The sequence below is a fragment of the Oryctolagus cuniculus genome, chromosome 14, assembly GCF_051225735.1.
Source record: "Oryctolagus cuniculus isolate XC-2025 breed Fujian yellow rabbit chromosome 14, ASM5122573v1, whole genome shotgun sequence".
Lineage (NCBI taxonomy): Eukaryota > Metazoa > Chordata > Mammalia > Lagomorpha > Leporidae > Oryctolagus > Oryctolagus cuniculus.
The window spans coordinates 75,613,501-75,634,822 of NC_142880.1; the positions used below are offsets into that span (position 1 = coordinate 75,613,501).

The window sequence follows — 21,322 nt, forward strand, 5'->3', positions numbered from 1 at the left end:
ACACAGACCTCTAGGTTAAAATTGTGTATTTCTATGAAAACACTGTTCTGAGACAATTTCTAGATTTCCAGTTGCCAACAGATGGTTGCCCCTTGAGCCTCTTACAGACTCACCTTCAGGAGCTGCTATTGTTTCCACACTGGTGCCAGGGTGGTCTCTTTTGAATGAAGACAGATTGCATAAATAAATAAATAATCAAGTCTTCACCAGCACCCGCTGTCCTGTGACATCCATAGACCTGGAGCTAACAGTTATCCATCCTCTCTAACCACATCGCCCACTGCTTCCCACACAGAGCTTCCTGATTCGCTGGGTGAGTTATAGTCCGCCATATAATCCAGGTCCTTCAGGCCAGAAGGGAAATGGGAAAATTCCTTGATATCTCATACCCCAATGCAATGAGAAAGCCCAAGGTGGGTGAGAGATAGACCACAAAAGAGTAAGTTAAGGTGATGCTGGGTGGTGTCTACAGGAAGTTGGTTACAGCCCGTGCTCAGGAGGTTACCACAGTAATAACTGGGAAGGAATACGCAGTCTAGGAAGATGAGGCAGAGATCATCTGGGGTGCAATAAAAGGTATGATACACGAGTCCTTAGTGCCCTACCACTCCTTGACTCCTTCCCTGTGGAGGGTTAAAGGGAGGTGTATCTGCAGTGAGGATCCTCTTGCAGCCAGACACAATCTCTAAATAGGCATGGGAGGTAATGAACTTCTATTTATATAAATAAAAAAAAATTAAAAATACAGGTAATGAGGGGCCGGCACCATGGCGCACTAGGTTAATCCTCCACCTGCAGCGCTGACATCCCATATGGATGCCAGTTCGGGTCCCGGCTTCTCCTCTTCCCATCCAGCTCTATGCTGTGGCCTGGGAAAGCAGTAGAACATGGCCCAAGTGCTTGAGCCCCTGCACCTGCATGGGAAACCACGAAGAAGCACCTGGCTCCCGGCTTCGGATCAGCACAGCTCAGGCCATTGTGGCCATTTGGGGAGTGAACCAATGGAAGGAAGATCTTTCTCTCTGTCTCTCCCTCTCACTGTCTGTAACTCTACCTCGCAAATAAATAAGTAAAAATAAGTAAAAATCTTAAAAAAAAAAAAAAAAAAGGTAATGAACCAAACTACAATCTCTCCTGCCAGTCCCACTTGAAATACCTCATCGCCCTTCTCTGCCACCTACTCCTGAATTTTCTCAAGCTTGGATGGCAAGTGGGCTGGTTTCTCTCTCTTGAGAATGTCAAGAGGGCCAGCACCACGGCTCATTAGGCTAATCCTCCACCTAGCGGCGCCGGCACACCAGGTTCTAGTCCCGGTTGGGGCGCCAGATTCTTTCCCGGTTGCCCCTCTTCCAGGCCAGCTCTCTGCTGTGGCCCGGGAGTGCAGTGGAGGATGTCCCAAGTGCTTGGGCCCTGCACCCACATGGGAGACCAGGATAAGTACCTGGCTCCTGCCATCAGATCAGCGCAGTGCGCCGGCCACGGCGGCCATTGGAGGGTGAACCAATGGCAAAGGAAGACTTCTCTCTGTCTCTCTCTCTCTCACTGTCCACTCTGCCTGTCAAAAAAAAAAAAAAGAGAGAGAATGTCAAGGGGTGGACATTTAAGCTTCTGCACTCATGAATTAACGCTGTTATTACAAGAGTGGGTTAATTATTGGGAGTGAATTCCTGATAAAAAGGCTATGTTCTGCCCATTCCCCACCCACCCACCACCATCTCTCTCTGTCTCTCTCTCTCTCTGAAGGCCCTTGCTAGCAACCACAACCCCTTGGTCTTGGACTTCCCAACCTCCAGAGCTATAAGAAACAAATCTCTATTCTTTTTAAGTTACCCAGTTCCAGGTATTCTGTTACAGCAGCCAAAAATGGACTAAGACCACTTGAATTCTCATGTTAAAATGAAAATGTTGTCAAAGAAGAACAATTTTTTTAATGTTCTTAAATTAACACAATCTTGTGATGTCACATTTGCCATTTAGGTAGGAGATGTGTAACCCCAGAGGAAATAACCTCACTTGTGAAACAAATAAGAAACCACACCACAGACAAATTAAGGGCATCTTCCAGTAATAAAACATCAGAATCTTCAGCATCACAGCAGAGAAAGAGGGGAAAAAAGAACCCACATCCTTGGTGTTTCATCATATATCACTAGTGTCAACACCTGAAAGTAAACGGTCTCCATATGCAGAGAACAGAAGCCATGAAAATCTCATTCCGTCTTCCTGTTCCTGCTGCCATCTCTCTCCTCCTCATTCTTGGAGGTAAGATGTATTTTTCATATGCTTTTCAGTCTTGTTCATGAAAAAGTAAAGGCCCACATTGATTTAATTTATGCTTAACATTATGCAAAAAGGAAAAAGAAGCCATAGCTTAATTTCTAATCATTTTCAATGTTACCATTTGTCTTTGCCATCTAAAAGAAGCATTGGCTTTTTAAGAAGAAAATGTACCCATATGTCCACAGCAAAAAATATGAGAGCATTAACTATATCTGGTGGCTGTCATAAATTCAGTGCAAATCTACAGCAAACTCTTAAATGAAAACCTGACAAAGCCATTAAATGTGTGATGTATGGATTATTTATTAACTGGATCTCCTAGTCATATAAATATGTACAACTGAATGGTGATGGATCTCAGATAAATCTCAAAACTTTTAGTTTCCAAATTTGTGTGTTTATTTCCAATGGCAAAAGAGGTGAAGAAAATAATAACATCAATTTAAATAATCCAATGAACTATATGCCCATATATATATGTACATAGGCCGGCGCCGCAGCTCACTAGGCTAATCCTCCACCTTGCGGCGCCGGCACACCGGGTTCTAGTCCCTGTCGGGGCGCCGGATTCTGTCCCGGTTGCCCCTCTTCCAGGCCAGCTCTCTGCTGTGGCCAGGGAGTGCAGTGGAGGATGGCCCAGGTACTTGGGCCCTGCACCCCATGGGAGACCAGGAGAAGCACCTGGCTCCTGCCATTGGATCAGCACGGTGCACCGGCTGCAGCACGCCGGCCGCGGCGGCCATTGGAGGGTGAACCAACAGCAAAGGAAGACCTTTCTCTCTGTCTCTCTCTCTCACTGTCCACTCTGCCTGTCAAATATATATATATATATGTACATATTTGCCAACTCTTAAAATTAAAAATAACAGTATTCTAAGTGCTTTACATATATTAATGCATTTAATCTTCTTCAGTCCCATTTTACAGATGAGGAAACGACACAGAAATATTAAGTAAATGTACTAAAGTTCATCAGCTGTTAAGTACTAGGGTTAGGATTTGAACCCATGGTTCCTGTTCTTAGCCATGTACCAAGATAAAGCTCAATGATACCTTCAGAGCCGGGTACTTAACCTGGGATCCACAAGCTCATTCAAAGTCATGGGTGAATATCAAAAAGTCTGTAAATTTCCCAAAACTGTAGGCAAATATTTACATGCATATGTGCATCTTACTTTACCAGATTCTCACACAGCTCTGTATTTCAAAAGAAAGAGGAAAAAAGCCACTGTTTTGGAAGACAGTTCTTTATGATGGGAAAAAAATACAGTTTTGCATGATGTGGAGCTGGGTTAGAATATTGCTTTGCCATTTATTACTGTATGAAAATGGGCAAGTGAACTGCCTTTCCAAAATTCTTCCTCCTTATCTCCACATGGAAAGATTAGCACCCACCTTCCATCACAATGAAAATTAGAGCAAGTATCTGGCATTAATGAATGGCTTTAAATCACAGGCATTTACATTATTATTGTTACTCTAATTGCTGTTTTTTCCTTTGATTTTTTTTAAGATTTATTTTACTTATTCGAAAGTCAGTTACAGAGGTAGAGACTGAGTGAGAGGTCTTCCATCCACAGGTTCACTCCCCAGATGGCTACAACGAACAGAGCTGCACCTATCCGAAGCCAGGAGTCAGGAGCCAGGAGCTTCTTCTGGATCTCCCACACGGGTGCAGGGGCCCAAGGACTTGGACCATGTTCTACTGTTTTCCCAGGCCATAGCAGAGAGCTGGATTGGAAGTGGATTAGCCAGGAATAGAACTAGCACCCACATGGGATGCCAGCGCTTCAGGCCAGGGCATTAACCCGCTGTACCACAGCGCCGGCCCCTTTTCCTTTGATTTTAATATGACTTACTAAAATATTTTAAACACTAGACTTGCCATGAAATATTGTGAGATTTTTAAGGCCAGTATCAGCGGCTAGGCTGACACTGAGACAATCCAACCTATAGGGGGGAAGTGAACAGTCCAAGAATGGTAGGCAGTCAGGAGAAGGGGCTCCTTCCCACTCTGCCCTGACTATGTGATGACTGAATCTTAACTGCTTATTGAACTTAAAGAAATTGACTGGGGCTGGCGCCGGGGCTCACTTGGTTGGTCCTCCGCCTGCGGTGCCAGCATCCCACATGGGCACCAGGTTCCAATCCCGGTTGCCCCTCTTCCAGTCCAGCTCTCTGCTGTGGCCCGGGGCGGGTGGGGGGGCAGTGGAGGATGGCCAAGTGCTTGGGCCCCTGCACCCGCGCAAGCACCAGGAAGAAGTACCTGGCTCCTAGCTTCAGATCAGTGCAGCGCGCCAGCCGTAGCGGCCATTTGGGGGGGTGAACCAACGAAATGAAAGACCTTTCTCTCTGTCTCTCTCTCTCACTGGCTAACTCTGCCTGTCAAAAAAAAATTAAAAAAAAAAAAAAGAAAGAAAAGAAAAAGAAATTTCCTGACACTTCCTATCTCCCTGACACAGGGAGGACATGGGTATTATTCTAAAGCTACTTGAAATTCTGAGGGAGAAGAAACACTGTTTATATTAAAGACAATAAATCCAGAAAGGTAATGGGAAATCATAGACATCACAATAAATTTAATCTAAACAATTAAATAATAGCGGGTCAAGGTAGAGCCTTAAAAAAATCACTTTGCAGCCGGCGCTGCAGCTCACTAGGCTAATCCTCCGCCTTGCGGCGCCGGCACACCGGGTTCTAGTCCCGGTCGGGGCGCCGGATCCTGTCCCGGTTGCCCCTCTTCCAGGCCAGCTCTCTGCTGTGGCCAGGGAGTGCAGCGGAGGATGGCCCAAGTGCTTGGGCCCTGCACCCCATGGGAGACCAGGATAAGTACCTGGCTCCTGCCATCGGATCAGCGCGGTGCACCGGCTGCAGCGCGTGGGCCGCGGCGGCCATTGGAGGGTGAACCAACGGCAAAAGGAAGACCTTTCTCTCTGTCTCTCTCTCTCACTGTCCATTCTGCCTGTCAAAAATAAAAAATAAATAAATAAATAAAATTTAAATTAAATTTTAAAAAAATCACTTTGCTAAGCAGCTAAAATTTTTGAGAACTGGCTCTAAGATACCTATCACATCTGGATTTCAAAAGTATCTAAACACGGTAAGTCCTTACGGCAATTTAATATTACAACTTGTTCTATCTCACAATCACCAACCATGCTGCCTCTCACTTACAGCAACCTGACACTTGAAATCTCCTCTGGCCCCAGCTGCAGAACTATCACACACCTCTCAATTTTCTTTAGGAAAAAAAAAGCCTTCACCATGAAGACTTCACCAGCTCTCTGCCAACAGCATTCTCTCATGTCTCTGGATTCCTCTGCTTCTCGTATACACCCCAAGGCACTGTGCACACTGTCTAGCATGGGGATTGTCCAAGCCACTGTCTATAGCCTTTTCCTATAAAGCTTCCTACTACTAGAGCTCTTTGATGGCAAGAACAGTGTTTCATTCATCCTTGCATCCATTTTTAACAATATTGAGTTAAACATAATAGTGGAATAATTGCATGGAAAAAATTAAATGAATATGTTAATTTCTTAGGAAAGTGGTCTTGTCATGATTTCAGCCTGGGATTAGAAATGTAAGCAGGAGTGCAGTTAAGGAATTTGCTTTTGGCTTTCTCTATTGAAGGCATTCACCAGCATTTGTTCTTTAGCCACAACATATATTTTATAGCTCCTTAATTATTTATTTGAAAATCAGAGTTACACAGAGAGAAGGAGAGGCAGAGAGAGAGGTCTTCCATCCGCTGGTTCACTCCCCAAATGGCCGCAACAGCCCGAGCTGCGCCTATCTGAAGCCAGGAGCCAGAAGCTTCCTCCAGGTGTCCCAAGAGGGTGCAGGGGCTCAAGGACTTGGACCATGTTCTACTGCTTTCCCAGGCCATAGCAGAGAGCTGGATTGGAAGAGGAGCAGCCGGGTCTCAAACTGGCACCCACATGGGATGTCAGCGCTCCAGGCCAGGGCATTAACCTGCTGTACCACAGCGCCGGTCCCGCGCCATCCCTTTTTCTAGCTCATCAATCTCACCCCCATTTTCCATACAAATAATAACAAAAAGGATAAACAAGATAAAAATAAGTAAAAGTCACTAAAAATCTACAACTTTGGTATTTATAAGGTGGACAGTCATATTCATTGCTGATCCAGCTTGCTCAGGGAGCCTGAATAACATGAGGCTCATGAAAACAAGACAATGGGTTTAGTTTCCTTGTAAACTGATTGTCCCCAAGGATCTTTCTCGAGCGATAAGAGGCAACAGTGTCCCTCCTTGCACCGATGCATGTCTTATTAATAAGGAACTTTTTCATCCATGGCAGTTCAACAAGGCTCTCAATAATCTGCCTCTGAATCAGAGGACAGACAATTAATCCCCATCCAACTCGGGAGCAGAAAGGCTAAGTTTGGGGACCAGAACCAAGTCACAAGTGTTAGCCAAGAATACTACATTCCCTGCCCTCTCCCCTCCAGCTCTCTAACCTTGACCAGGTGCTCCTGGCTATCCCACCTCTCATCAAATGGCTCCCTTGTGAAACACTCTCTATTATGCCTGCACAAAAGAGCAAAAATAGCATAAATCATTGGTTTCCTTGACTTAGTCACAGCCTTATTCAGCCCACAGCTGCTCTGGGAGTCGCTTGCACCAGAATCATCTGGGGTGCTTCTTCAAAATGCAGACTCCCAGGCTCACTCCAAAGGTGGGTCTAGAGAATCAGCACTTGAAGTTAGCATTCCGAGTTATTACGATACTGAGGCGTGAGAACTCTTACTCAAAAAGAGAAGCATTTCTGTAGGTTTAACAAAGTAAAAAAGGGAAAAAAGATAAATCAATTTAGACATGTGCCAAAAAAATAAAAATCTAACATAGTAGGAGTGTTTACTCATGATAAAACAACCCAAAACTGAGGACAGGTTGAATATCCCTTACCCAAAATGCTTGGAATTTAAAGTTTCAGATTTCAGATTTTCTCAGATTATGACACTTTTACTTACAGATAATGGGATATCTTGGGGTCAGAACCCAAGTCTAATCATGAAAATAATTTGTGCTTCATGTACACTTTTTATACATAGCCTGAAGGTAATTTTACAATATTTTTCACTGTTCTATGCATGAAACAAAAGTTTCATGGGTGGTGTTACACTCAAAAAGTTTTAGATTTGGAAACATTTCAGATTTCAGAGAGTGTTTTAAAGATTTATTATTTATTTATTTATTTATTTTAAAGGCAGGCAACAAAGAAAGAGGGTCAAAGAGAAAGAGATCTTCGCATCTCTGGTTCACTCCCCAAATGGCCACAACAACCAGGGCTGGGCCAGGCCAAACCCAGGAGCCAGGAACTCCATCTTGGTCTCCCACATTGATAGCAGAGGCCCAAGTACTTGGACCATCTTCCACGGCCTTTCCAGGTGCATTAGCAGGGAGCTTTATCAAAAGCAGAGCAGTGGGCACTTGAACTGGTGCTTCTCCATTGAACGCTAGTGTCACAAGCAGCAATTAACCGACTGTGCCACAATATCAGCCCCAGATTTCAGAGTTTCTGATGAGGGGCACTCAGTACTCAACACTCTCAAGCAACTACGTGTTGCAGGAAACAGAATTATAGTCAAGAATTCTACAGGAGAAAGCTCCAAACCAGAACCAGCTGGGCTGCTTGAGCTACTTTCCCTCTTAATGAGGGCTTGTCCATGAACTTCCACTGAATCTGCTCATTATAGCCCAACTCATTATAGCCCATTATAGTTCAGCTTGGGGGGCTGGGCAATGCATGAATGACTGGATAGGACAGAAATTCACTTTGAATCATTCATTTCAGTTCTTCTAGAGTGCTGTGAGGGAATTATAGGAGGAAAAGAAGTGCCACCTTATGGAAGACGCTACATGGTCCTAATAAAAGGGCTGGAAGTTTGTGCAGGGGCTTTGATCAACGACAACTGGGTGTTGACGGCTGCTCACTGTGACCTGTAAGTACTTCCGAGATCCTCATTCTCAATGCTGAGAGGTGAAAATGATTATCAAGTCCAAAGCCAAAATTAAGTGGGGATGGAGAAGCAAGCAGGCAAGCATATTATAACTATACTATACTATTTACTTCTGAAAGCAAAAGCTAGATGCAATAGAACAAGATTGAAATGTGTGACCACTTCATTATATTATTTTAATTTTTCACTATAGATACTAATATTATTGAAATTTTTAAACACAGGAAAGACAAAAAATAATAATAATCTACTCAAGCCCATATAGTTACTGTTAGTATTTTGGTATATTTTGATCCAGAATTTTTTCATGAGTATATTTTACAAAGTAGATAAAATTGAATGTCCTCTATAATTACAGATGGCTACCTATATGTCATTGGTGTCATTCCGTGTCAATGCATATTAGATTGATCCATTATCAGCTCAGCTCTGAACATTGCAGCCATTTGGGGAGTAAACCAGCAGATGGAAGACCTTTCTCTTTACCTCTGTCTCTCTGTAACTCTGCCTCTCAAGTAAATAAATAAATCTTTAAGAAATTAAAAAAAATGCATATTAGATTGATCCATTAGAAATTACTGCTATTTGACTGTTTAATTTTTTTTTTTTGACAGGCAGAGTGGACAGTGAGAGAGAGAGAGACAGAGAGAAAGGTCTTCCTTTGCCATTGGTTCACCCTCCAATGGCCGCCGCGGCCCGTGCGCTGCAGCCGGCGCACCACACTGATCCGATGGCAGGAGCCAGGTACTTATCCTGGTCTCCCATGGGGTGCAGGGCCCAAGCACTTGGGACATCCTCCACTGCACTCCCGGGCCACAGCAGAGGGCTGGCCTGGAAGAGGGGCAACCGGGACAGAATCTGGCGCCCCGACCGGGACTAGAACCCGGTGTGCCGGTGCCGCAAGGTGGAGGATTAACCTAGTGAGCCGTGGCGCCGGCCTTGACTGTTTAATTTTTAACAATAGCAGTTTCCTGTGATCAAACTTATGGTTTTATTAGTCATTATTCGAAAGACAGAAAAATGATGCTGCTATTTTCTTAGTCAATCCCTTTTGTTGCTAAGCAATATCTTTTATCTCCTTGATGATGTTAGTGTCAATTGCATAAACAAAATAGGGGGCCTGGGGTAGTGATGTAGTGGGTTAAGCTGCTACCTGCAGTGCCAGCATCCCATAAGGGCATCGGTTCAAGTCCTGGCTGCTCCACTTTCAATCTAGCTCCCTGCTTATGTGCCTGGGAAAGCAGCAGAAGATTTGAGGAGTGAACCGTGGATGGAAGATCTCTCTCTCTCCCTCTCTCTCTCTCTCCCCTTCACTCTCTCTCTCTCTCTCTCTCTAACCCTACCTTTCAAATAATTTTTTTAAAAAAGGGGCCTAAAATTAACTCTCACAAAAAAAAAGATTCAAATAGATTTACATATACTGTTGTATAAAACGTGAATTTGTCAAGTAAGAACTTCAGCACAAATTTCACTGGAAATAATCAATAGGACTGCTTGGTGTAAAGTCTGCACAACAAATCAGGCAAATTTTTTTGCCTCCCGGGAATAGCCATCATTACATTCAACAGCTGGATTCAGGACTAGTCCTAGTTTGCGCTCTCTCTCTCTCTCTCTCTCTCTCTCTCTGTGTGTGTGTGAGTGTGTGTGCATGAACACGCTCACACATGCAGAAGCACAGGCACTAATACAGACTCAACTTTAAATTTTCACTATAAAGCCAGGTCATTGCAACTTGTAAATGCATGACTCTGGTCAACTGCTCTTATCTTTGAAGGCTTCAGTGTTGCCAGAAGCATAGAAAAGCAAACCCCTGCTCTAGTTCTTGGGTTTAGCCTCTTAATCCAGTTGCCGATGGAGGCCACTAGGAGAAGGCTTTATTCTACCAATCCAAAGCAGGTGGAGAAACCCGCAGCTCCTCCTTCAGCAGCCCCTGGCAAAGCTGAGTTCCTCCTTGCCCTGGCAGCCCCAGGAAATGGCCACACCCACCTTCACCCTGGGAGACCCTGCTCCAAGTCAGCACCCAGCAGATCTCTCCAGGCCTTTATAACCCAGTGTGCTTGCCTCTACCAAACGGTCTGGGACTCCCTTCCCATTGCTTCCTCCTTGAAAAGATGGAGTGAGGCTGAAGCCATGTACCATAACACACACACACACCCCACACCCACCTTTATATTTTTAGTAAAAGGTCCTAAAACGCCAAAAGAAAACTGCTCCATAAGCTCCGTGTGTCTTGCTGTGCTTGTGTATAAACAGGAAGCCATGTGCAAACACTGATCAGACTTGACTAAGCGCAGCCCATGGCCTAGCTGCAACCATTCTCTCACATTAAGTTCTATGTTGTTGCTTTTTCCAGAAAGGGAGAGCCTCAAGTTATTCTTGGGGCCCACACCGCATCCCATAAAGAGAAGCTTGAGCAAGTATTTTCCATTCAAAGGGCAATTTCCTATCCCTGCTATGACCCGCAGACATTTGAAGGGGATCTTCAACTCCTTCAGGTAAAGACGTTTCTTTTTTGACAACTATTTTGAAAGAGTAAACATTCTTACTCACTGAGGCTCCCAAGGTTGTCTTTTGCCTGCAGTGTGGAGGACAGAGCCTAGCTAGGACGCAGCACTGCAGCCACAGCTGTTCCTTCCTACCTGGTCATCAGTGACAGAGACACATAAGCAGAGGACCTGTGAAGCACTGTGGTCAGAAAAGCTTCCTCCCAGGCTAGGGGGAAAAAAAAAAAAAAAGAGGCAAAGGCCTTCCAGGCAAGAAAAGGAGCATGAGAGGTGCCATTTAGAGGAAGAGAGGAGAAAAAGGAATTATTGGGATTTGAGAAAGAGGCATGAGCAGAACAAAGCCAAGCCTTACAAACCTGGACAAGAAGGCTGAACTTGATGCACAAGGAGACGGGGAAGGGCTTTGAGCAGGGAAGTGACATGATCAGACCGGCTGTTGGAGTCCCCGTTCTGGTTGCTGTACAGATAGTGGAATAAAGGGAGGTGAGATTGCAAGGCAGGGTGTGCACAGGAGGTTCCCACTAATCCAAAGGGGCCGATGTGAGCTCACCAGTAGGAGTTAAAAGGAGGCCGAGGGGCTCTGCACAGCCTCATTGGCAGGAGGCTGAGCTCTGTCTCCGGCAAAACCTCCACACTCCTTGCCCTCCAGTTCTTACAGCTGAGCCTCCCACACTACGGTGTCTTGAGGTTGCCAGGCCAGGCCTCTCCCTCAAGGCATCACTCCTCCCCCAGGCTCTATTCTAAACAGCTTCCTAGGCAGAAAAGGGCAACTCCTTCCCTCGCCCCCAGAGGGCACTCCAGGGCCTACTTCCCTATTGAGTATTTCTCTAGAATTTAACACTGATGTACTTTTGATTGTGTTTGCTTCTCTGCATCTCTCCCTAGAATGTAAGCACATGGTTAAGTATTTTCGTCTATTTATTTCTATGTACTCTGACATCTGGAAGAGTGATTTTGAATAAGGGATGGGATTAAGCCACCTAGTGACAACGTGAATTAAGAGAAGGGAATGGGTTCTGGACTCAGGTTTCGAGCAAGTGGTAGAGCCATGGGTGGGTCTGCTTGAAGGCCTTAAATTCTTGCCTTTACAAAGCGGTAGGGTAAGTGAGGAAGGTGAGCCATTTCTGCCTTTGGAGTAGGGTCAGAGAGCTCCCTCCCACCTCTGGCACTGTGGCTAGTAGCATGATGCTGCTGAGAAAACCATAAAAGGGACATCAGGATTTTTTAATTAACTCTCCAGGGCTAAAACCTGATTTGGAGTCATTGTGGCCCTGTGTGCTTGGACACAGAGAGTTTGGTTGGACTGATCCCTCCAAACAGAGGCCTCCCTGACTCCACTTCTGATGCATTCATGAAGTCTCCAAGTCCCCTGATCCTCTTAGCCCATGGAGCCAGCCAACAGCGGTGCAGGCCGTGAGGAGGTAGTACAGGGAGAGAAGTACACAAGTGCACATAGGTGTGTGCAGTCCCGTTCTACGCAAAGACTTTCCCCTATGGCCATGTCACTTGTCAATGTTCAGAGAGGGGATAGCAGCACAAGCAACTCAGAGGGGCCACCTAAAACAGGGACAGTCTAGTGGCAGCAAGTGGGGCTTGAAAACAGTACAGTGGCAGGAATGTGATAGTGCCACTGCTGCCGAGCTCCTGTGTTTTCCCAGATCCGCCATGAAGGAAGTTCCTCCACAGGTAAGGCAGGAATAAATGAAATAACCAGAATCCATCTCTCCACCCTCTACTTAACCTGCCCTCAACACTCAACACTGCCTACTCTCCTTGCCATGAACTTTTGGCAAGAGAGAGGTCAAGGTCACGAGCCTGAGCCAGTAAGAGGGCAACAAAGAGAAGGGCAGAGCCTGGGTGAGCACCTGAAGGCACGTGAGACCCTCAAGCTGGTTGGTCCCTGCTCGGAGAAGGGAAGCCACATTGCCTCCCAAGTGGAAAATGAGGACACTGACCCCTCTCTTCCTTGCCCCACTGCACCTGGAGCCCTGAGTTGCTTCCGCTGCTCTCTGCACCAGTCAGTTCACAAATCTAAGACCACCTGAATAAAGATGATCTGGGTCTCCTTTACGGTTTCAAGCACAGAACTGTCAGTCACCACTGACACCACTGACAGTCAACTGAAGTGAAGTTTACCTGCACAGACCTAGTAAAAGACTGTAGCTTTTAAAAATCAATTACCAATTTCTGAGACAGGTTGGAATGTGTCTTGGGCCATGTCCTTCACAAGGGACCATGCTAAATAAGTAAGATATGTATTCCAACCCATGCTAGTTGTGTTAGTGTGGCCCTCGTCTAAAACTCTGTTTCCTGAACTTTTTCTAGCTGAAAGGTAAAGCAACAATCACCAAAGCTGTAGGAATACTTCCGCTACCCAGAACAGGAGAAGATGTCAAGCCTCACACCAAGTGTCACGTGGCAGGATGGGGCAGCACCAAAAAAGACTCGTGCAAGACTTCCAATACCTTGAGAGAAGTCAATGTCACTGTGATAGACAGAAGAGTATGCAATGATGCAAAGCACTATAATCTCAAGCCAGTTATTGAAAACAGCATGATCTGTGCTGGTGGCAGAAAAGGTGAAGATGATTCATGTCAAGTGAGTAAAGTTTTTGATGTTTTGGGGATGTGGGAATTAAGGTCAAAAGAGAGTGCCTAGGGAGAACAGCAGGCACTGCAGTTAATGCCCACGGCTGCCAGGACCACTGCTGGTCTGCTCCTTTGTCCCGTGTGAAACCTGCTCAGAGAACATTCCCTCCCTACTAGTGATCATTCTCAGTGTCTCACTGAGTGGCCGTTCTTGGCAGCTCTCTCAATAGTGATCATGACAGCTGGTGCTTATCAGGTGCCAGGGACTGTACCAAGTTCTACAGTACCCTGTTGGACTATCTAATACTCAAATGATGTGATCAGATAGGCACTGATAGTATTATTTACAGATGAGAGAACTGAGGTGTAAAAAATTATTTAATTTCCCCCAGTGAAATAACCTGGTGGCAATGCAGAGGACTCGGATTTGGACCAAGACCATCTTTCTCCCAACCTCTGTATTGTCCTTCTCCATGTTGTCTTGATGTGCCAAGGCTTGACCAGGGTTTGAATCTCTTTAGAACTCAGGATCCGTAAGGGGCTTACAAGTCAGCGAGCATGTCACGGGAGCTGATGAATCCAACAAAGGAAAATCCCTAAAACCTGTCTGAAACACCACAAGTGCTTCTTGGTCTCAGTTAGCTGAGCTGGTAGTTGAGATCCCATCTCAAGCCTTCTAGTGGCTCTGTGTTAAGTGATGCTGAGGGCAGACAATTAATCAAAGATTTTTAAATTAGCCTTTAAATAAGGAAATGGAGAAGAGAGAACATGTGAGTGAAATGTGGCTAAGCAAATGGATGAATGAATGAGTGAATGATTATCTTTGGAAAGCACCCATTGAAAACACACGACTTTCTGTTGCAGGGGGACTCTGGAAGCCCTCTCATCTGCAACAACATTTTCAGGGGTGTCACTTCATTTGGAAAATGTGGTAACTCCCAGAAGCCTGGAATCTACATTCTCCTTACAAACAAATATCTCAGCTGGATTAAGAAAACCATTGCAGGAGCCATCTGACCTGCCTTCTTCAAAGCAGAGATCCGAGGGACCATCTGGAGATGTCGAGAAAGGGGGTTTTAGCTTGACGCATCCCGAGAAGCACCTCTACAATGTCCTAATTCTGTGTGCAAATGACAGTTTGTCTGAAACAATTCATCAGTAAAAAAAAAGCAGCTTCCTGCTTTGACACTCGCATGACCAGTTCAGACTGCATCGTCACGCTTACTCTCTAGCCACAGCAAGAGATGCCCTTAAGAACAGGTTTCTCAGTTCAGTGCCTCTTGGCTTTATGTGGAATTTGAGAACTGTCACTTTCGTGTTTGCTGTTAAAAGAAAGTCAAGGGGCCTGCACTGTGGCACAGCGCGTTAAGCTGCAGCTTACGACATAGGTATTCCTTATGGGAGCACAGGTTCAAGTCCCAGCCGCTCCACCTCTGATCCAGCTTCCTGCTAACATGCCTGTGAAGGCAGCAGAGATAACGTAAGTGCTTGCATTCTTGGCTCTTGCCTTTGGCCTGGTCCAGCCCTGGCTGTTTCAGCCATTAGGTAGTAAATCAGCAGATGGAAGATCTCACTCTGTCTCTCCCTCTCTTCCTTTCAAATAAATAAATTGCTTAACTTTTTCAAAAAACCATCAATCCCAAAAAAAGAATATGCTCTGTTCTTGGGACTGAGAGCCCAACATTCTATTCAGTATGGGAGGAAGGGTGAGATAAAGGGGGTTCACTTCTGACTGTACACTCCTGTATATTTTACATTTTACAAACCGCTTAAAGACTATGAGAAACACTGAGTGTGTGTTTTAGATATTTGGGGAATTTGAGGCTAGGATGGTTCAGGACAACTGCATCACTGAATTACAACTAGACTGAAGTTTCATACACCTGTACGCTTCAGCTCTGTTTCCTTTTGCTTTAGCTAGCCAATCTATCCATGCAAGCACTAAACTTGGTTCTGTTATTCTTAATAAATTGTAACATTTATTGTATATGTTTATCTTTTTGTTGTACTATTTTTCCTCCCAAAAAGCTGAGCTATAATAAACTCATTCTCTAATGATTCTGACTGATTTGTCCAATTTAATTCATCGCTATGTACCAGGCTTTGTGCCCAGCTCTGTGTGTACAGAGGAACCTACCAAAGTGCTTAAAGTCTAGCAGAAGACAAAGAAAAAAAAAGATACCCACTTCGTACTCAGAAGAACATGCAGCAGAACAGGGTAACATGGCAACTGGAGAGTTGGAGAAAAGATAGATAATATCTCACACTCCCTGGGATCATCGTAGGTCACCTCAGTTCCTCCTGAGATCTGCCCTCTCTTTGGACAGAGCTCGCAAGTTCCGGATTCCTGGCAGGAATTTCCACAGACCTCCCAGCAGCCTGGTGGAAAGATCTCTGGTTTACAAGGTAGAAATCAGATCCATTCCCAAGAAGTTTAAGACCTTGAAAGAATTTCTCTATGCCTCCATTTTCACATCAGTAAACTGGTAACAGTAACATATAAGGATCTAAAATGAAGCAGCCCTAGAATTTAAAGTTAAGAATTGTCAAAAAGTCTAGGGGAAAAGGATTTTGAATATTTTCATTACAAAGAAATTATATTTAGTGTGTGTGTGTATACATAATATATATAAAATATATAAATATCTTTACTCTAAACATTATACACTGGATTGATGTATAAAAACAGCAAATTGTAATCCATAAATTTATTTAATTTTTATGTATCAAAATAATTTAACCAAAAAAGGGCAGGTATTTGGCACAGCAGTTAAGAAGCCACTTGTGGGGGCCGGCGCTGTGGCGCAGCAGGTTAAAGCCCTGGCCTGAAGCGCCAGCATCCCATATGGGCACTGGTTCTGGCTTCAGTTCGGCGCAGCTCCAGCCATTGCGGCCGTCTGGGGAGTGAACCAGCGGATGGAAGACCTCCCTCTGTCTCTACCTCTCTCTATAACTCTGTCTTTCAAATAAATAAAATAAATCTTTAAAAAAAAAAGCCACTCAGTTTGAATCTCAGCTGAGTTTCCAATTGCAGCTTTTGGCTAACGCACACTCTGGAAGGCAGCAGGAGACCCGAGTACTGGGATGCATGCCACTCATATGTGAGATCAGGATTCAGTTCCTGGGTCCTGGCTTCAGCCTGGTCAGCCTGGTGATTGCTGGTATTTGAAAAGTGAATCTGAGGCCAGCACTGTGGCATAGTGGGTAAAGCCGCCACCTGCAGTGCTGGCATCCCATTTGGGCACTGGTTCAAGTCCTGGCTGCTCCACTTCCAATCCACCTGTCTGCTACGGCCTGGGAAAGCAGCAGAAGATGGCCCAAGTCCCTGGGCCTCTGCACCCACATAGGAGACTGGGAAGAAGCTTCAGGCTTCTGGCTTCAGATGAGCCCAGCTCTGGCCATTGCAGTCATTTGGGGAGTGAACTAGTAGATGGAAGACCTCTCTCTCTCTCTCTCTCTCTCTCTCTCTCTTTCAAATAAATAAAATTCTCTTTAACACTTCTCATCCTCTAGGAAGCCTATCATCAACAAACAGACAATAGCAAGTGCTGGGGAGGATGTGGAAAAACTGGAACCCCCACGCACTGCTGAAGGAATGAACCATGGTGCTGCCACTGTGGGAGACAGCTTGGCAGTTCCTCAAAGTATTAAACATAGATTTACTCTTTGACAGCGAGAGGCACTGGTGGTTCAGGGGTAGAATTCTCGCCTGCCATGCTAAGTGAAAGAAGCTGGACACAGGCCATATATTGTATGACACTGTTTATATGGAACGTCCGGAGTGGAAAAACCCATAGACAGAAAGATTAGTGGTTGCTAGGGGCTAGACAGAGGGGGAAATGGAGAGGGACAGCTAAGGAAGAAATGGATTTCTCTATGGGGTGGTAAAAATCAAGAATCAGATAGTGGATTGAGTGCACAACCTTATGAATATACTAAAAACCACTGATCCAAGGCTTTTAATTCATGGTAGGTAAATTATATCTCATTTTAAAAAAAGTTATTTGAGACTCCCAAAACCAGCAGCAGCAACTTTGCCTGGGTGCAAGCCCCTACCAAAACACCCCATGCTCATGGGGATTTATGAAAATGCCGCGGGGAGATTTGAGAAGCAGCAGAATGTGTGGCCTCTCCGATGGGTATCCTCCAGACCAGGGACTCAACAAAGAGAGCAGTTCTTCCATCCAACCCTCTCGAAGGAAGGAGCCCTACAGCAGACACTGACCAGTTTCTGGAAACGCAGGAGTAATGACAATCAGCTGTCAGTGTCCATTCAGGACATTGCCAGGATGACACTGGTGCTGGAGGCCTCCTGTCAGCTCCTTTGAGAGATCAATACATTGCAAAGGGAATAGGACTTCAGATGCAGGGTAGGAGTGAAGGGAGCTATTGTATATTCCTGAGAAACCACGAAAACTTCTGCCTGGAAGCAGATGAAAAATATCATTAATTCTACCATACAGATCCAATGTAATAAACCTGCTGTCCACTGTAGACAGCAGTACCCTCCAAGTCTAGGTCCCTGAGTGGGGGCTCCAATGAAGAACCTACTGCGGCTTCAAGTTTCAGGGGCCCATCTCACTACCCAAAGACTTCCACCACCTCCAGCCACTCTGCAGCCCTCTGCACATTAAGGCCTCAATATTTCCATTCCACGATATTTTTACTGATAAGCATACAAACCGGCTTTTTCTTCCCATATTAAAATGAAAGATTCCTTCTCCAAGGATTTACTCCATTTCTCTGCTTTTCTTTATGTCAAAACTCTTTTTTTATTTAGTAAATATAAATTTCCAAAGTACAGTTATGGATTACAATGGCTTACCCCCCCATAACTTCCCTCCCATTCGCACCCCTCCCATCTCCCGCTCCCTCTCCCATTCCATTCACATCAAGATTCATTTTCAATTCTCTTTATATACAGAAGATCGTTTTAGTATATATTAAGTAAAGATTTCAACAGTTTGCACCCACACAGAAACACAAAGTGTAAAATACTGTTTCAGTACTAGTTATAGCATTAATTCACATTGGACAACACATTAAGGACAGATCCCACATGAGAAGTAAGTACACAGTGACTCCTGTTGTTGACTTAACAGTTTGACACTCTTGTTTATGGCGTCAGTAATCTCCCTAGGCTCTAGTCATGAGTTGCCAAGGCTATGGAAGCCTTTTGAGTTCGCCGACTTTGATCTTATTCCGACAGGGTCATAGTCAAAGTGGAGGTTCTCTCCTCCCTTCAGAGAAAGGTACCTCCTTCTTTGATGGCCCTGTTCTTTCCACTGGGATCTCACTCGCAGAGATCTTTCATTTAGGTCTTTTTTTTTGCCAGAGTGTCTTGGCTTTCCATGCCTAAAATACTCTCATGGGCTCTTCAGCCATATCCGAATGCCTTAAGAGCTGATTCTGAGGCCAGAGTGATGTTTAGGACATCTGCCATTCTATGAGTCTGCTGTGCATCCCGCTTCCCATGATGGATCGTTCTCTCCCTTTTTCATTCTATCAGTTAGTATTAGCAGACACTAGTCTTGTTTGTGTGATCCCTTTGACTCTTAGACCTATCAGTGTGATCAATTGTGAACTGAAATTGATCACTTGGACTAGTGAGATGGCATTGGTACATGCCACCTTGATGGGATTGTATTGGAATCCCCTGGCACGTTTCTAATTCCACCATTTGGGGCAAGTCCGATTGAGTATGTCCCAAATTGTCTCCTCCCGCTCTTATTCCCATTCTTATATTTAACAGGGATCACTTTTCAGTTAAAATTTAAACACCTAAGAATAATTGTGTGTTAATTACAGAGTTCAACCAATAGTATTAAGTAGAACAAAAAAAATACTAAAATGGATAAAGTATGACATTGTACATCAACAGTCAGGACAAGAGCTGATCAAGTCACTGTTTCTCATAGTGTCCATTTCACTTCAACAAGTTTCCCCTTTGGTGCTCAGTTAGTTGTCATCGATCAGGGAGAACATTTGATATTTGTCCCTTTGGGACGGGCTTAATACACTCAGCATAATGTTTTCCAGATTCCTCCATCTTGTTGCAAATAACCGGATTTCATTGTTTTTTACTGCTGTATAGTATTCTATAGAGTACATGTCCCATAATTTCTTTATCCAGTCTACCGTTGATGGACATTTATGTTAATTCCAGGTCTTAGCTATTGTGAATTGAGCTGCTATCAACATTAAGGTGCAGACAGCTTTTTTGTTTATCAATTTAATTTCCTTTGGGCAAATTCCAAGGAGTGGGATGGCTGGGTTGTATGGTAGGGTTATATTCAGGTTTCTGAGGAATCTCTAGACTGACTTCCATAGTGGCTTGACCAGTTTGCATTCCCACCAACAGTGGGTTAGTGTCCCTTTTTCCCCACATCCTCTCCAGCATCTGTTGTTGGTAGATTTCTGAACGTGAGCCATTCTAACTAGGGTGAGGTGAAACCTCATTGTGGTTTTGATTTGCATTTCCCTGATTGCTAGTGATCTTGAACATTTTTTCATGTGTCTGTTTGCCATTTGGATTTCCTCTTTTGAAAATTGTCTATTGAGGTCCTTGACCCATCTCTTAAGTGGGTTATTTGTTTTGATGTTGTGGAGTTTCTTGATTTCTTTGTAGATTCTGGTTATCAACCCTTTATCTGTTGCATAGTTTGCAAATATTTTTTCCCATTCTGTCAGTTGCCTCTTCACTTTCCTGACTGTTTCTTTTGCAGTACAGAAACTTCTCAATTTGATGCAATCCCAAATGTTAATTTTTGCTTTACTGCCTGTGCTTCTGGGGCCTTTTCCAAGAAGTCTTTGCCGGTTTGCAAATATTTTTTCCCATTCTGTCAGTTGCCTCTTCACTTTACTGACTATTTCTTTTGCAGTACAGAAACTTCTCAATTTGATGCAATCCCAAATGTTAATTTTTGCTTTACTGCCTGTGCTTCTGGGGCCTTTTCCAAGAAGTCTTTGCCGGTACCTATATCTTGCAGGGTTTCTCCAATGCTCTCTAATAATTTGATGGTGTTGGGTCGTAGATTTAAGTCTTTAATCCATGTTGAGTGAATTTTTGTGTAAGGTGAAAGGTAGGGGTCTTGCTTCATGATTCTGCACGTGGAAATCCAATTTTCCCAGCACCATTTATTGAATAGACTGTCCTTACTCCAGGGATTGGTTTTGGATCCTTGATCAAATATGAGTTGGCTGTAGATGTTCGGATTGATTTCTGCTGTTTCAATTCTGTTCCATTGGTCTATCCACCTGTTTCTGTACCAGTACCATGCTGTTTTGATAGCAATTGCCCTGTAGTATGTCCTGAAATCTGGTATTGTGATGCCTCCGGCTTTGTTTTTGTTGTACAAGATTGCTTTAGCTATTCGAGGTCTCTTGTGCCTCCATATGAATTTCAGCATCATTTTTTCCAGATCTGAGAAGAAGGTCTTCAGTATCCTGATTGGAATTGCATTGAATCTATAAATTGCTTTTGGGAGAATGGACATTTTGATGATATTGATTCTTCCAATCCATGAGCATGGAAGATTTTTCCATTTTTTGGTATCCTCTTCTATTTCTTTCTTTAAGGTTTTGTAATTTTCATCGTAGAGATCTTTAACGTCCTTGGTTAAGTTTATTCCAAGGTATTTGATTGTTTTTGTAGCTATTGTGAATGGGATTGATCTTAGCAGTTCTTCCTCAGCCGTGGCATTGCCTGTGTATACAAAGGCTGTTGATTTTTGTGCATTGATTTTATATCCTGATACTTTGCCAAACTCTTCTATGAGATCCAATAGTCTCTTAGTAGAGTTCTTTGGATCCCCTAAATAAAGAATCATATCATCTGCAAAGAGGGATAGTTTGAGTTCTTCCTTCCCAATTTGTATCCCTTTAATTTCTTTTTCTTGCCTAATAGCTCTGGCTAAAACTTCGAGAACTATATTGAATAGCAGTGGTGAGAGTGAGCATCCCTGC

The 21,322-nt window shown here is 44.2% G+C and overlaps 1 protein-coding gene across 1 annotated transcript; it reads left to right on the forward strand.

The window, feature by feature from the left end:
- The first annotated feature begins 2,045 nt into the window (after nt 1–2,045).
- Nucleotides 2,046–15,409, forward strand: LOC100346200 (granzyme A). Its single transcript, XM_002713977.6, has 5 exons — nt 2,046–2,262; nt 8,100–8,247; nt 10,619–10,760; nt 13,095–13,367; nt 14,222–15,409. Exons 1-5 carry the CDS (start codon nt 2,184–2,186, stop codon nt 14,372–14,374), a joined length of 795 nt encoding a protein of 264 aa, XP_002714023.4. The 5' UTR covers nt 2,046–2,183; the 3' UTR covers nt 14,375–15,409.
- The last annotated feature ends 5,913 nt before the right edge of the window (nt 15,410–21,322 follow it).

Excerpts from the sequence above, each read along its gene's own strand:
- LOC100346200 (XM_002713977.6), top strand. The coding sequence starts at position 2,184 with ATGCAGAGAACAGAAGCCATGAAAATCTCATTCCGTCTTCCTGTTCCT. Across the intron at positions 8,248-10,618 it reads ACGGCTGCTCACTGTGACCT|AAAGGGAGAGCCTCAAGTTA; the intron begins GTAAGTACTTCC and ends TGCTTTTTCCAG. Across the intron at positions 10,761-13,094 it reads GGGATCTTCAACTCCTTCAG|CTGAAAGGTAAAGCAACAAT; the intron begins GTAAAGACGTTT and ends AACTTTTTCTAG.